The sequence below is a fragment of the Phascolarctos cinereus genome, unplaced genomic scaffold (genome assembly GCF_003287225.1).
Source record: "Phascolarctos cinereus isolate Bilbo 61053 unplaced genomic scaffold, phaCin_HiC Scaffold_4;HRSCAF=312, whole genome shotgun sequence".
Lineage (NCBI taxonomy): Eukaryota > Metazoa > Chordata > Mammalia > Diprotodontia > Phascolarctidae > Phascolarctos > Phascolarctos cinereus.
Genome location: NW_027555847.1, coordinates 661829638 through 661841792, shown reverse-complemented (window position 1 = coordinate 661841792; position 12155 = coordinate 661829638). Strand labels below are relative to the sequence as shown.

The 12155-nt window shown below is 45.9% G+C and overlaps 1 protein-coding gene across 1 annotated transcript in view; it reads right to left on the bottom strand.

Annotated features, from left to right (window-relative positions):
• C3 (complement C3) overlaps positions 1 to 12155 on the bottom strand; it is a 38367-nt gene that overhangs the window by 12315 nt on the left and 13897 nt on the right. The window contains exons 14-27 of the mRNA XM_020971319.2: positions 11105 to 11263; positions 10386 to 10515; positions 10113 to 10187; positions 9754 to 9954; positions 9349 to 9460; positions 9055 to 9140; positions 6381 to 6520; positions 4215 to 4427; positions 3756 to 3822; positions 3549 to 3635; positions 2943 to 3146; positions 2760 to 2835; positions 1497 to 1656; positions 71 to 166 (exon numbers count right to left, since the gene is read on the bottom strand). Of these exons, the coding sequence (XP_020826978.1) occupies positions 71 to 166; positions 1497 to 1656; positions 2760 to 2835; positions 2943 to 3146; positions 3549 to 3635; positions 3756 to 3822; positions 4215 to 4427; positions 6381 to 6520; positions 9055 to 9140; positions 9349 to 9460; positions 9754 to 9954; positions 10113 to 10187; positions 10386 to 10515; positions 11105 to 11263 (1806 nt within the window). The remainder of the gene's footprint in view (positions 1 to 70; positions 167 to 1496; positions 1657 to 2759; positions 2836 to 2942; positions 3147 to 3548; positions 3636 to 3755; positions 3823 to 4214; positions 4428 to 6380; positions 6521 to 9054; positions 9141 to 9348; positions 9461 to 9753; positions 9955 to 10112; positions 10188 to 10385; positions 10516 to 11104; positions 11264 to 12155) is intronic.

Below are 12155 nucleotides of genomic sequence, written 5' to 3'. Positions count from 1 at the left end.
AAGGCAAGGGTATTGGGGACTGGAAAAGGATTAGGACACACAGAAAGACTGGTGGAGGGGGGTCACTTACATTGACTTGGCCTGCACAGATGTCTTTTGCTTCATGCAGAGCTATGAGTACAAAGGCTGTGAGTGAAACATCAGCCTCCCCACCTTTGTAGCCACCCTGAGGGGAGAAAAAGCCAGGTTATTCATTGAGTTCAAATCTTCTCAGCCTCTAAACTCCCATTTCTCCTAGAAAATCTCATGGCCTTAAGTCTCAGTCCTTCCAGGATTAGACTTTCTGATCTGTTAGACTAGGAACTTCCTGAGGGCAAAAGCTGTGTCCTCCCTCAGATCAGAGGCTGATGCTAATGGGTAAGAGTTGGGGACAATGGAGGACTGACAGGGTAGGGGTAAGTTGTACTCTTCTATCTCATCAGAGGAGATGATACCAGGTCCACCTTCTGCCAGCCAGGCCACTGTATACTGTAGCTAAGGATCCCCACCCCTACTTTCTAATGACCCAGAGCAAGGCTTTTCATGCTACTAATGCCTCCAACCCCTTTGGCCGCCTCCTCCAATTGATGAGTTCCTCCCCAGAACCTCTGATTTGAAGAAGCACCCACATCAGTCATGCTGACTTCCAATCCAGACCAACCCATGAATGACCTCCACAGGCTATCTTGCTTTCCTTCTCCTACACTTTTCAGCTCCATTTTATGTGTCATCTTCCCCGACTAGAATGTAAACTCCTTGAGGGAAGGAACTTTTTTTTGTTGTTTGTTTGTTTGGGTTTTTTTTTTGCTCCTAATTGCATTCCCAGTGCTTAACACAGTGCCTGGTACATGGTAAGTCTTTAGGAAATGCCCTATCTGTCTGTCTATCTATCTATTTTATGTCTATCTTATCTGCCTACTTATCTGTCTCTCTAGCTACTGCTATCTATCATCTCCAACTATCTATCCACCCATTCATCTACGTATAGATCTCTAATATCTGTCTCTTTTATTTACCTCTATATATCTGTCTGTCCTACTCTATCTACATCTATCTATCATCTCTCTATCTACTCATCCATCTATCTACCTACCTATGGGTCTATCACTCTATCATCTATATGTCTCTCTATCTATTCTATCTACCTGTATAGCTATCTATCTAGATATCTGTCCATCTGTTCCACTTATATCTATCTATCCATCTATCTAGTATCTATCTCAATGTTATCTACCTTTATCTATCTCTTTCTATCCTACTCTATCTACATCTATTATCTGTCTCTATGTTTTATCTATATCTATCTTCTATCATTTCTTCTCTCTCTCTCTGTTTCTCTCTCTCTCTCTCTCTCTCTCTCTCTCTCTCTCTCTCTCTCTCTCTCTCTCTCTCTCTCTCTCTCTCTCTCTCTCTCTCTCTCTCTCCCCCCCTGCCCCGGAATCTAACCTTCCTATCACTGCTGCCTTACCATATTCCCTCTCACTCTAACCTCTCTAAGTGGAAGGTGGGGGTCTTACAATCATCTCCTGATGGATCACTGGACCATCCTCCTGGAACATTCCATCTGGTCTCTGACTCTCCAAGATGAGCCATTTGACAGCACCACAGAGGACCTGGGCATCAATCGCTATGAGGTTGGTGGCCATGGAGAATACCTTTACGACATAGGCTGTCAGCCTGGAAGACAAGGTCATGACGTCAGCTTGCCATGTGAACTTTCTCCTCACAGAGGCACAGAGAGTTCATCTGATCTGATCTGCCTTCTAGAGACCCAGAGGGGTACACAGAGCCAGTAAGTGGAAGTCAGGATTTCAACCCAGGTTTCCTGACTACAGTCATCAGGGTATACTAGAAAGAACATTGGACATGGAGTCAAAAGACCTGGACTAAGGTCCCAGTTCTGCTATTGGCTGTGTGGCTTTGAACACATCATGTGACCTCTCAGCCTCAGTTTCTTCATCTGTAAGATGAAAGCATTGGAAAAGATGATCTCAAAGAGCACTTTCAATTCTATCATTCTATGTTCTAAAGTCCCTGCCATCATCTCTAATATTCTCTGTTCTAAGGTCTCTTCCAGCTCTGACATTTGATGTCCTAAGGACACTTGTATCTCTGACATTCTGTCATTTAAGGCCTCTCTCAGCTCTGACATTCTGTGTCCTAAGAGCCCTCCCAGATCTGACGTCCTGTGTTCTAAAATCCCTTCAACTCTGACATTCTGTTCTAAGAACTCTCCCAGCCCTAACATTCAGTTGAGATCTATGCTTTCAATCTTAGGCACAATAAAGGTACTGAAAAGTTCACTGGATTTGGGGTTGGAGGATCTGGGTTCAAAAACCATCTCTGCAACCTTGGGTAAGTCACTTGACCTCTCTGGACCTCAATTTCTTTATTTGTAAAATGGAGATATGAAGAGTTATACTATTTAATTCCCAAAGATATAGGCAAATGCTTTGTCCATATAAAGTGTTCCATATAAAGCTATTATTATAATTGCTGTTATATTATATGCTATTATATATGGCTGTTATTATTAATCCCTTATGTCACTCCCCTCCTCTAGCCTCAGCGTCTTTCTTTGTAACATGAGAGGGATGGACTCTTGGGCCCTTTCCACTCGACAGCCTATGAATTTCTAAATCTTGTGCTGTCTATATTGGACAATGCTAGCTAGCTCTCCTTACCTTTAGCAGTTGGGCTTGCATCTCCCCACCTGTATTTCAATGCCACAGTGGGCTGAGAGAGGGAAGACACTTCCCTGGGGTCCATCCCAGGCTTACCACGTGCTGGATTGTCGATTTTTAAAGGCAGCATAGGAGTGGTCTGACTTCTTAAAGGCCAGCTGTTGAGCATACCCTGTGGGGAGGGCAAGTGGGTATGGTTTGGTCAGAAAGGGACCATGGGATCATGGAAATAAGCTCTGGAAGAGGCTAGGGACACATTAGGGAGTCAAGGGACCTCACCCTTCTTGATAAGCTCTAAGGCTTCCAACCGCTTTTCCACCCCAAACCTTTCCCACTGATCTGTGGCATCAAGATAGTGGACGGCGATAACAGTGGGAGTCATTCCAATCATGTTCTGCTCTCCACAGCCTGATGGCGTCACGATCAGGTGCTTCAGCTTGTTACCATCTATGGCATCCTCAACCATCTGGGCCACAGGTGTTCCTACGGACAGGATTGAGCCCTGTCAGAAGCTCCGTCAAGGATGGGCCCTTGGCCACTGGAGCTCCTTTCTCCTTTACCCCCAAACCCAATGTCTAAAGCCATGAGTTAGAAGGAAGAAAGGAAGGAAGGGAGGAAGGAAGAAGGGAAAGGAGGGAGGGAGGAAGGAAGAGAGGAAGAGAAGGAGGAAGGAAAAAGGGAAAGGAGGGAGAAAGGAAGGAAGGGAAGAAGGAAGAAGGGAAAGGAGGGAAGGAGGAAGGATGAGAGGAAAGGAAGGAGGAAGGAAGGGAGGGAGGGAGGAAGGAAAGAGGGAAGGGAGGGAGGGAAGGAGGGAGGAAGAAAGGAAGAGAGGCCAGGGAAATATCTCCCCCAGGTGGGAGGTGAGGAATCCCTGGACACTGTTACCTTGAAATTGTATACTAGTTTCTGACTCTGTGCCTGGAACAATGTCATTGATGTCTGCTGCAGGAATGTCTTCCCTCTGTTCCCCATCTGACCGAGGAGGTAGAAGGTGGGATGATCATGGAGGGTCCTCTCTCCAGTTCCCTTACCCTCCTCCCCCCTGCAGTCCCACTCAGGCTTCCCCACCTGCCTTCCCATACCCCAACTCACTGTGGCCAAGTTTCACTGGGTCCAGGGTTCGAGTGGTCACAGCCTTTGACACTTTCATCCCTTCCGGCTTTGTAGGGGATAGTAGGGAGGAGATAGCTGTCATCCCCAGAATGGGTTTTCTCTCCCATTCTGAGGACAATTGAGTCTGGTTCTAGAGGATTTGGGGTGGGTGGGTAGTGGATTCTAGGGTCCTACAGTTCTTGTACTTGAAGGTTTTTGGACTCTAAAATTCTCACAATCTAAGGTTCTAGAGTCTTAGTGTCTAAGCATCAGAGGTTTTTGGATCCTGAAGTCCTGAGAGGGTAGAATTCCCTTGGCTATAGGATCCTCCAGTTTGAGCAGCTAAGATTCTTGAGGTGTTGTCCCCCAAGGCTTTCTCCAACAGAGGGGCTCATCTAATGCAGGCTCCAGGGGAGTGGGCAGGTGAGGGGGGACAAGGCCAACTCCCCCACAACTTACCACGACCTTCAGTTTCTTTTTGACACCATCGCTGATAAGTTGGTTATAGACAGCAGCCTTGACTTCTATATCATGGTTGCCGATTTTCAGGGGCACAATGACAAAGGGCACAGCTAAAGAAGATTTGGCTGGGATCTTCACTATCTGCTGGTAGCGCTTCTTGGAGGTGGCGGCGCTGCAGATGACAGGGTTGTGGAGCAGCTCCACGCGTACCTGGTGAGGTGGGGAGAGGCGCCTCCGAATGACACAACCCCCTCCAAAACGTGATCTTCTTCCTGTCCCCTCCACTGCTCAAGAACCCTCCATGGCTCCCAACGTTTTCTGAACCTGGTTTCAAATCCTGGCTTACTTCCCACCTGTGTGACCTTGGACAAACCACTTCTGCTGCCTAGGCATGTTCTTCCTTAGTGAAATGAGGAGATATAGAGGATTGCTAAGATTCCTTCTATCTCTGACATTCAATGCTTCAGGGTCAAAGAATCAGAGAAACTAAGCATTGGAAAGAAGCTCAGAGGCTGCCTAGTTCAACTACCAAACCTATACCTAAACAATCATCCCCACCATATTGTCCCTGCTATTTTTGCTGAAGCCTTTGCTTAAAGACCTCCAGGAAGCATTTACCACAATGGCAGACACATAGTAGGTACTTAATAAATATTTATTTATGAAATAGACTTTGACGGGGTTGGGATCTAAACCCCTAAAAGGAAAAGACCATATCTTTGCGATCTGGATTCCATAAAGGAAAAACCCTGGACTCCCCAAATCTCTGGGGTTTGCCTGAGGTTGTAATCCACTTAACTGGCCTTTCTTTGTGCTATGTCCAGTCTTCCAGTTCTGTTCCTTTACCTCTGGATTGCTCCAGGCCACTTCCCACCTTTAATCCTATCTAGACTCCATTCTCCCTTGGCCACGTGGTCCAGGTCCCTGGAGCTCTGTTCACCCCAGCTTACTGGCCACTCCCATCCAGGACCTCCTTAGACCCCTCCTCCAGTCACCCCAGACTACTTGACCACTCTTAGATTCCTCCCACAGACTTTCTGTATATAAGGCCCATCTTGTCTCCATTAAGGTGCTCAGATTCTTAAAATTTGGCCCGCTTGCCTTACAATACAATACAGATGATTAGATGCCTTAAGAGTTGGGCCGATGTAGTGGATTCTTTAAATCGCACTCACTCCACTGATGTTCCAATAAACCTTGTCTTTGGCTGAAAGAAAGCTTGGGTCTAATTCATTTGGGCAGGACCCGCATGTAGTGATTTTGGGGTCCCAGCACCCCTAAACCTCAACAGCTTTCCATTTATTAAGCTGGCACTGACTGACTGAGGGAAAACTTACTCCCCATTAAGATTCCACTTGGGAGCAACTCTAAATGCTAGGACGTTTGACCTTACATCAAGCCCAAATCCACACCTTTGCAAGTTCCATTCAGGACCATGTGACACATAGAATAGAGCCCTGGACACAGTCAGGAAAACTTAAGTTCATATCTTGCCTCAGACACTTGCTAGCTATGTGACCTTGTGCAAGTCACTTAATCCTGTTTGCCTCAGTTTCTTCATGTGTAAAATGAGCTGAAGAAGGAAATGGCAAACCACTCCAGTGTCTTTGCCAAGAAAACCCCAAATGGGGTCATAAAGAGTTGGACACTACTAAAAAATGACTGAATTGTTATCATCAATCCTAGTTTTGCCTATGGGATCAACTAGAATAAGTCCAAGCCTTCCAAGCAACTGTCCTTCAGATTCTTGGAGGTAGCTAGTGATCGGCTCCTCCCTAAGGCTTTTCTTTCCTAGGTTAAGCACCCCCAGTTCTTTCAACCAGTCCTCAGTATCTATTCTGTTTTCCCCAAATCCCTCTGATATTCTCAGTCCTTTGTTGCTATTCGGTGATGTTGTATGTGTTTTTTCCTCCTATCTCCACCCCTACACCTTCCCCTCCCTGAAAAGTCTGGCACACTTTGTTAGGAAATGATGGGGTAGGGAAAGCAGTGGGCAGGGCTCCGTGAAGTCTCATTGAATGAGTCATCCATGGAAGAAGCTCACATTCTTCTCCCTCCAACTTGGGAGAAGAGAATAGGCAGCGGTGGGGTCCGGGGTGGGGACAGGGTGAGCAGCGAGCCTGGGCAGGGGGAGTCTGGGCAGGGTGATCCAGGGCCCCTCACCTTGAATGGGTTCTCCCCATAGTTGTAGAGAATAGCTCGAATCTCCACCTGTTCGTTGCGTACCACAGAGTAGGGCAGACGAAGGTCGATGAAAAAGTCTTGCATCACGGTGATCTCATATGGGTCAGCCACACAGATCCCTGCCCAAGCAGGGAACAGGAGCAGAGAATAAACAGGCAGCTGGAGGTGGGGGAGCCCTGGTCCAAGAGTCAAAGGCCTGGATGCCAGTGTCACCTCAGCCGATAGCTCACCCTAAGTCCTTGAATCAATCCATCCATCATCAATAAGTATTTATTAAGCACCTGCTATAGGCCAAGCATTGTGTTGGGCACTGGGGATACAAGTGCCAAGAATGAAACAATCCCTATTCCCAAGGACTTTGTCGTATGTATATATGTGTGCATGTACAGATATGCACATGTCTACACTTTTATTATATGTATATACACACATGCATTGTATGTATATATACTATACACACTTACCATATAAGTATTATGAATCTATAGTATGTTCACATTTACTATATGCATACATTTATATACATGTGTATTTGTACACATATATGTGTGCCCACATATGTACATACACACGTGTATGTATGTACATACATGTACAATCCCTAACCCCAAGGATTTTATAGTTGTATGTACATATGTATGTATTATAGATATGCATACATATACACATTCATTATATGTATATACATTATATGTATATACATAATGTGTTGCATTATATGTTGTACACACTATACATGTATAGTTACACATTAACTATATATGTATACATTTATATACACATGTGTTTGTACACTCGCATACATGCACTCATGTGTGTGTATATGTATGTGTATATGCATATATAGAGACACACACATACTTACACATACAATCCCTATTCCCAAGGACTTTGTATTGTAATATAAGGGTGTATGTATGCATGAATGCATATTTGTATGTATTAATGTGTGTGTATACATATATATATACGCACATATATCATATATGTGTGAGACCACTAGGTAGATAGAGGGTCACACTTGGAGTCAGAAAGACTCATCTTCCTGAATTCAAATCTGGCCTTGGACACTTACTAACTGTGACCTTCAGCAAGTCACCTAACCCTGTTTGCCTCAGTTTCCTCATTTGTAAAAATGAGCTGGAGAACGAAATGGCAAACCACCCCAATATCTTTGCCAAGAAAACCTCAAATCGGGTCATGAAGAGTCAGACATAACTGAAATGACTGAATACACATAGTATATGTGTGTGTGTTGTGTGTGTGTGTGTGTGTGTGTATATATAATGTGTGTGTATGTATATATTCATATGTATGCTTATATGTATAAAGTATTTATATATATGTCTTCTCCATGACAATGTATATGTATATTCATATATATATATATATACAGAATAAATATAAAGTGAATAATAAACGTTTTTTTCAGTGTAGTTAGATACAAGGTAGTTTGGGAAGGAGGCATTAGCATTTGAGGGATCAGGAAAGGCTTCCTGCAGGAGACAGTGTTTGAACTGCATCTTGAAGGAAGAAAAGGACTCCAGGAGGTAGAGGTGAGAAGGAAGCAAATTTTAGGCCAGAGGTCAGCTAGCACAAAAATAGAGAAATGGGCAATGTAGCATAAGTAAGCAGCTGGGTTGGATTGCATTGTGCAGGAAGGCAAGTAATATCCAATGGGTTTGGAAAGATAAATTGAGGACATAAGATTTTAACAACTAAACCGCAGAAGTTGTATTTTATCCTCAAAGTAAAAGGAACCCACTGGAGTGGGTTGAGGAAGGGAAGTCACACAGGGAGATGTGTGCTTAAGGACTATCCCTTTGGTAGCAATGGTATGTAGGGAGAGACTAGAGGCAGGGAGCCCCATGAAGACGCTGATGCAATGAACTAAGTGACAGGTGATGAGGATCAGAACTAAAATGGCAGCTGTATGAGTGGAGAGAAGGGGTCAGATATGAGAGCCAGGAAGGTGAAAAATAACAAGATTTAGGAAGTGATCAGGTAAGAGAGTGAAGATTCCAGGATAATGCTGGGATTAGGAACCTGAGACGCTCGGAGGATGGTGGCTTCCACCGAAATAGGAAGGCTTAGAAGAGGGCTAGGTGTAGAGGGAAGATAACAGGCTTAGTGTTGGACATATTTAGTTTGACGTATTTCCGGGATATCCAGGAATCACTGATAGGTGATGGGAGCCGCGGACTCAGAGGAGAGACTGAGGCTATATCTATAGTTGTGGGGCTCATCGTCCTGGAGATGATGATTAAACTCGTACACATTAGGTGCTTATTAAGCACTGAATTAAACCTATGCTCTAACAGTGGAGGATTGATGGGACCTTCATTGGACAGATGAGGAAATGAAGATCCAGAGAGTGGAAGGAACTTACCCAGAGTCATAAAATGGGAAGTCAGGATTCAAATTTAGGCTTTTTAACTTTAAATCCAGCTCCTTTTCCCCAAAGAGAAAATTGTATGTGGCACCTCCCTCTCCACCAGAGGCAGGGGTAAGGGGCTTGGGAGGGGAGGGCCTCTCACGTATCAAAGCAGAGAGAAGGATGCTGCTGTCTCCAGCCCTTGCTCCACATCCCTTTCTCTCCCTCCCCCACCCCCGAATCCCGCTATCATCTTTTCTCTCTCAGTCCTAGCCTCACCTTTGGTGTTTGACAAACTGATGGCCAGAACCTCCCAGGTTGTGATGGAGTCTTTGAGGAACACAGTGTAGGACTTTGTAGAGATTCTGGGAGGGAGGAAAAGAGGGAGAAGTGAGAGAGAAGGACTTGGGGGAGGGGGTGCCTGTCTCCGTGGCAGGCTGGAGGCCTTAAGACTGAGGGAAGGACGTTGGCATCATCTCACCAGAAGGAGATGAAATGAGATCAGAATGACTATTTGGGGATTGTGGAAAGGGGGCTGGAGGCCAGGATCATCACAGGGGGTCTCAGCCTTACCCATACTTGTCAGGCTTCTCTACTAGTGGCTCCACAGTCCACATCCAGCTCTCTGGGAACTGGCTTCTGGAGATGATGTCTTCCTCTGGCATAAAATCCTCATCTAGTTCACCTGGGGAGGCGGGACAGGAGGGGTGATGGGGTCAGAGCAGCAGCCTCTTCTTCACCCTGGGCCCCTGACCTATTGCCTACCCAAACCTCCCCACTCAGGCTGGGAGCCTGGACCTGGCCCTCCCCTGGGGCTGTCTCCCCCTCAATCTGGGGCCCTGGGGCCACGTCTTCCCTTAGACCGAAGCTCTATCTCCTCCAAGAGCCCATGTCCCTTAACCCTATATCTCTAACAGTTGTTCTTATAATTCCCAGAATCACTTCCATGTGGCCCTCCCCAGGCATAGGGACACTTACTTCGGGACAGGTTGAGGACGTTGTCTCTATGTTTCTCCAGACGAACCTTGGTGATGTAGTTACAGCAGTCCAGGAAGGCTTTGACACATTCCTCTTTCTCTAAAACGTACTTTGCCCTCCTTTCGCACGAGTAGCCCATGGGGTTCAGTTGCATGCCATCCTCACAGCAAGTCCTCAAGTCTTTATCCTTATACTGGCCAGCTGCAAGAGGCCCACCCCAGTACCCTCAGTGTCTTTTAGGGCCATCCCAGAAACCAGGCAAGATCCGGTCTGAGTTTCCCTTCCATTGAGGACTAGTGTGGGGCCCAGGAGGGGTCTTCCTGCTGGCAATGTTGGCCTGATGGGCCCTATTCCCTCACCTTTGTCATTCCTTATCTCCATGAGCTGGACAGAGCGGCGCCGACGACGCTTGGCTAGCTTCGGGCACTCGGGGTCTGCAAGTGGAGGACAGATAAGACAAGAGGGAGAATACATGATAATCTGTGTGGGTTTGGTTGGATCCTCATCTCTCACCAGGCAGTATCAGGTCCTGAAAGGACCTTTCTGTGTGACTGCCCTCCCGGACGAGCCCTATGGACATCTTGTCCACATCTTTGACTCTCTCAAGCCCTCCTTCCTCCCCTAAGCCTCACCAGACCGCTGGGCTGTCTGAAGTTTCTTGTTGGTCTGTAGAGCAAGCCCGGCATCTGTGAACACTCCAGCATAGTCCTGTCCACTGCCTGGAGTGCAGCCAATATCTCCTTTCTCCACTGTGTCCCAGACCTGGAGGCACAGAGAAGTCCAGGCAGGAGCTGAGTGAGGGGCTGGGAATCACTGAGGGGCATGGCAAGTCAATAAGAGGGGAAAAGATTCAGTGAGTGGGGGAAGGAAGCTCTGTGAGGGATGGAGTGGGTTCAGAGAGGATGATAATAGTAATAACAATAACAATAACAATAATAATAATAATAATTGTAGCATTTATATGGCATCTACTGTGGGCCAGGTACTCTTCTAACTAAGCACTTTACAAATATTCCAATTGATTCTCACAACTCTAGGAGGTAGATGCTACTATTATCCCCATTTTATAGCTGAAGAAGCTGAGGCAAACAAAAGTTAAGTGACTTGCCCAGGGTCAAATAGCTAGGAAGTATATGAAGCCAGATTTTAACTTGGGGTCTTTCTCATTCCAGGCCTAGTGTTCTATCTACTGTACCAAGTAGGCTTAGTGAGGGGGATGAAGGGAACTTGGAGGGATGGAGGGGATTCAGTGAGGAAGATGGAATAGGTTCAGGGAGGGCGATGGAGGGGGGTTCAGTTGGAGATGGAGGGCGTCAGTGAGGGGATGTTTCTGCCACAGTCCCAGACCCACCTTGCTCTGGGTCAGTTTGTTCTTCTTATTCAGAACAAACACCCCTTTGTCCACAGCCACGAGCCCCACGAGGGCTCCAGCGTCACCCTCAATCTTCAGGGTGGCCTGTTTTCCAGGCAGGTGTGTTCTCTCTGCATTTCCCGCTCCTTTCACCACCAGCTAAGAGGCAGAGAGGAAATTCAGTCATGCTTGGAGGTTTGGAAATGGACATGTCCAGTTCCCTCCCTTTTAGCAGAGAACCGAGGAGGAGGTGGAGTAACAACAGTCTGGTCCTCCGAGACCTCTGGAGATGGGGAGTTCACCAAGTTCTAGAGGTGGCCCATTCAACTTTTGAGTAGAAACCAAGGCAGACATCACTATTGAAAGAGGGAAAGATGTAGAGAGAGAACAAAAGGATAAACAGACAAGAATAGAGCTAAGACGCATGTAGCAGGAGAGAGAAAAACAGAGAAAACAAATGGAGAGACTGGGGGACAGATGAGGACAAAGATGAAAAACAAAGAGAGTCAAGATTGGATAGACAGAGATGAGAAAAAGACAGACGAAGAAGTAGAGGCAAAAACAGAGAAGGAGACTGACATAAAGAGACAGAAAAAGAGACTTTGAGAAAGAAAAACATGGAAAGGCACATTTTCTTCAAATGTTCCTATAGTGCTTTGACCAATCTCTCCTTTGCCCCACTTACACCCACCTTTTATTATACCTATCTGTGCAGGAATTCTACCCTCCATGTAGAAAAGGAACTCTTTGAAAGCAAGAACAATATTCTATTTTAGTTCTTATTTCCTGCTTTCAGAACAGGGCCTGACACATAGTAGGATAGTAAGAGCAAAAGTGTAAAGATATAAGGAGCCCCCGAAACCATTTAGTCTAACCCATTCATTTTTTAGCTGAGAAAACTGAGGCCTAGTGGGGTTCATTGACTTGCCTAAGGGCAAAAAGGTTGTAAGGAAAAGAATCAGAATTTGAAAAGAGGCCCTCTAACTCCAAGTCCAGTAAGTACTAAATCAATGTTTATTGAACCGAATTGAGACAGAAAAAACAGAAGCAC